The sequence below is a fragment of the Eimeria necatrix genome, genomic scaffold (genome assembly GCF_000499385.1).
Source record: "Eimeria necatrix Houghton genomic scaffold, Enh_scaff117, whole genome shotgun sequence".
Taxonomy (NCBI): Eukaryota; Apicomplexa; class Conoidasida; order Eucoccidiorida; family Eimeriidae; genus Eimeria; species Eimeria necatrix.
In genome coordinates, this window is record NW_013651950.1 from 26,696 (window position 1) to 30,000 (window position 3,305).

General features: G+C 55.0%; 1 protein-coding gene across 1 annotated transcript in view; it reads left to right on the forward strand.

Moving 5' to 3' along the window:
- Nucleotides 1–1,910: 1,910 nt before the first annotated feature.
- Nucleotides 1,911–3,305, forward strand: part of ENH_00006040 (hypothetical protein, conserved) — a gene marked incomplete at both ends in the record, with an annotated part of 5,958 nt that continues 4,563 nt past the window's right edge. Inside the window, one exon of the mRNA XM_013578498.1 lies at nucleotides 1,911–3,305. This exon is cut by the window's right edge and continues 4,563 nt beyond it. Coding sequence (XP_013433952.1) covers nucleotides 1,911–3,305 — 1,395 coding nt within the window.

Sequence of the window (3,305 nt, forward strand, 5' to 3'; positions counted from 1 at the left end):
AAAAGCGCTCCCTGCTTCGCAGATACGCTTTGACTTCTGTAGGGATTGGGGTTTAGGGTCTAGGCTTTAGGGTTTAGGGTTTAGGGTTTTGCGCTGGGTTTTAGTTACAAGTTCAAGCGGTTCCCGCTTACCGCCATTATTTCTAGGGTTTAAGAATTAGGGTTTATAATTAGGGTTTAGGGTTTAGGGCTTAGAGCTCAGACAGAGCTGATTTCGAGAAGCAAACGTCTACAGTGAACCCTCGGCTTATATCTGTCTAGGGTTTAGGGTTTAGGGTTTAGGGTTTGTGGCAGCCAAGGCCTTTCAATTGCGTTTCGCTTCGCATTCAAGGGTTTGGGATTAGGGTTTAGAGCGTAGGGCTTAGGGTTTAGGGTTTAGGGTTTAGGGTTTAGGGTTCTGCGGAGGTGTGTGCACACACGAGACGCTCCGCTGCTGCAGAGTCACTTCGTTGTTGCTGCTGCTCCGCAGCTGCAGCAGCAGCAAATTTATGCATTATGGAAATAAAATTAATTAAAATAAAATTTAAAATATAAATTAAATTTATTTTCCGGAATTTACTGCTCGAGACATCCACGAGCGCGAGCACAGGAGCTGCAGGCGGAGTCTGCGGCGGCACACACACTGGCTAGGGTTTAGGGTTTAGGGTTTAGGGTTTGGGGTTTAGGGTTTAGGGTTTGGGATTTAGAACTTTTGTGTTTATTTTCCTTTCAAATACTACTTTGAGACGCAACACTTTGCCCGAGGCAAAGGGGCCTCCAGTCTGCTGCTCGAGCTGCAGCAGAGAGACACCGCCGACGCCCTAAACCCTAAACCCTAAACCCTAAACCCTAGTTCTGAAGCCTTCTTCCTTCTGTTAAGAAAAGGGACTCTTTTATTTTTTGAAGCCTTAATAGCCACTAATGTTAGGGGTTTAGTGCGGTTTCTGGTCATTCTGCAGCAGCAGCAGCAGCAGCAGCAGCAGCAGCAGCAGCAGCAGAAGCAAACTGGGTTTTGAGTGTCAGTTGGGGCTGAGTGCGTCGAAGGGAAACCAAAAGCCCCAATCCACAAGGGCATTTCTAAACCCTAATTGATGGTTTTAGTTGTAAACCCTCGAGCGTTTCAGCGCCGCCCGCGCGGAGGCGGTCAAACCCCAAACCCTAAACCCTAAACCCTAAACCCTAAACCCCAACCCAATGCCTTGGCAGAGGACACACACTTCTCCTTCTGGCTTCCCAGTGTTTCCTCTTATTTACTTTCGTTAAACACCGCGAGACGCTGTGCTGGCGGTCGCTGCTGCAGCAGCAGCAGCATTTCCAGCAGCAACTGCAGCAGCAGCAGCAGCAGCAGCAGCAGCAGCAGTGACCCTACTTAGCTGCGAGAGCTCCTCCGAGAGTCAATTGTTTTAAGCAGCAGCAGCAGCAGCAGCCTTAACAGCTTCAGCAGCAGCCGCTCCAGCGGCAGCAACAGCAACTGCAGCAGCAACAGCAGCAGAAACGGCGGCGGGAATCGCAGCAGCAGCAGCAGCAGCAGCAGCAGCAGCAGCAGCAGCAGCAGCAAAGGCAGCTCATGGAAACAGCAGAGCAGCAAAACATCTTGGGGACGCAGCCTCCTCTTTGTCGTCTCCTTCTGGCGAATGACCCGCTGCAGTGCATCAGGACCGAACTCAGCCTGTAAACCCTAAACCCTAAACCCTAAACCCTAAACCCTAAACCCTAAACCCTAAACCCTAGGTCGTAGACCGCAGGCCTTAAGCCACCACCAAACAGCTACTTTTATGAGTTTCTGTGTCTGCGAAACGCGAAGCCCTAAACCCTAAACCCCAGAAAACAGCAAGCACCCAACGCAAAACCCTAAACCCTAAACCCTAAACCCTAAACCCTAAACCCTAAACCCTAAACCCTAGGCCCAGCGTGTCTGTGTGGGCGCGCAGCATGCAGGGCAGCCTGCAGCGAGCTGAAGGGGGCGTGTGTCACCTGCAGCAGCTGCTGCAGCTGCTGCTGCAGCAGCTAACAGAAAAAGCAGCACAAGTGGAAGCTTGTTTGGGAGTGCTGCAGCCATTAGGGTTTTACTTGAAAGGAACTCAGTTAATAAATTGTCCCGGAGAAGCAGCAAACAGCCACGGGAAGAAGAGTTCGGGGCGGCGGCCCTCTGCTGCTGCTGCTGCTGCTGCTGCTGCTGCTGCTGCTGCGGCGCAGGACGCCGCAGCGGCAGACACGGCTGCTGCTGCTGCTGCGGGCGCAGCAGCCGCTGCCGCAGCAGCAGCAGCGGCTCCGCCCAGGGAAAGCGATGGCGCCGGAGCGCCAGCTGCTCAGCAGCAGCAGCAGCAGCACAAGCAGCAGCAGCAGCAGAAGCAGCAGCACAAGCAGCAGCAGCAGCCGAGGGAGAAGCTGGGGCAAAGGACCCATGTGAGAGCGCCAAGCGAAGAGAAGCAGCAGCAGCAGCAAATCCTTGCTGCTCCTGCTGCAGCCTCTGCCCCAGCAGCAGTTGGCGCCGAAGCAGCAAGGACTTCTGCTGCTGCTGCTGCTGCTGCTGCTGCTGCTGCTGCTGCTGCTTCCTTGTCCGATGCAGCAGCTGATGCTGCACCGGACGGGCCAGTGGCAGCAGCAGCAGCAAAACCAGCAGCAAAAGCAGCAACTGCTGCTGCTGCAGGGCCAGCTACTGCTTCGTTTGCGGTGGCGGCGGAACCTTTACCAGCAGCAGCTGCCGCAGCAGCAGCAGCAGCAGCAGCAGCAGCGGAGCCTTGCGGTCTCCCTGTTGTAAAGAAAAGGCAAAAGAGAAAAACGGGACAGGAAGCAGGAGCTGCTGCTGCTGCTGCTGCTGGTTCTGCTGCTCCAACCCGAAAGAGAAGGAAGCCACTGTCTTCAATGGCCCAGCAGCAGCAGGAACAGCAGCAAGAGCAGCGGCAGCAGCAGCAGCAGCAGCAGGAGCAGCAGCAAAAGCAGCAGCAGACACAGCCAGATACGCAGGAGCCGCTCGAAAGTTCTTATAAGTCCCAGGAAGTACTTTACAAGACTCCTAAGCAGCAGAAGCCAGAATCAGCAGCAGCTGCTGCTGCAGCAGCAGCTGCAGCAGCAGCTGCAGCAGCAGACGCTGCAGCAGTAAAGGGACAGCAAGCTGCAGCAGCACCGGAAGGAGCAGCAGCAACGCCAGCTGTTAAGCCGTCGCCTCCAAGATTGGTTACACCTAGACCCGCAGCAGCAGCAGCAGCAACAGCAGCAGCAGCAGCAGCAGAACTTCGTGCAGCACCAGGCACTTCTCTAGCAGCGTCAGCAGCAGCAGCAGCATCTCCACGAAGTGCTGCTGCTGCTGCAGCAGGCAGCCAGAAG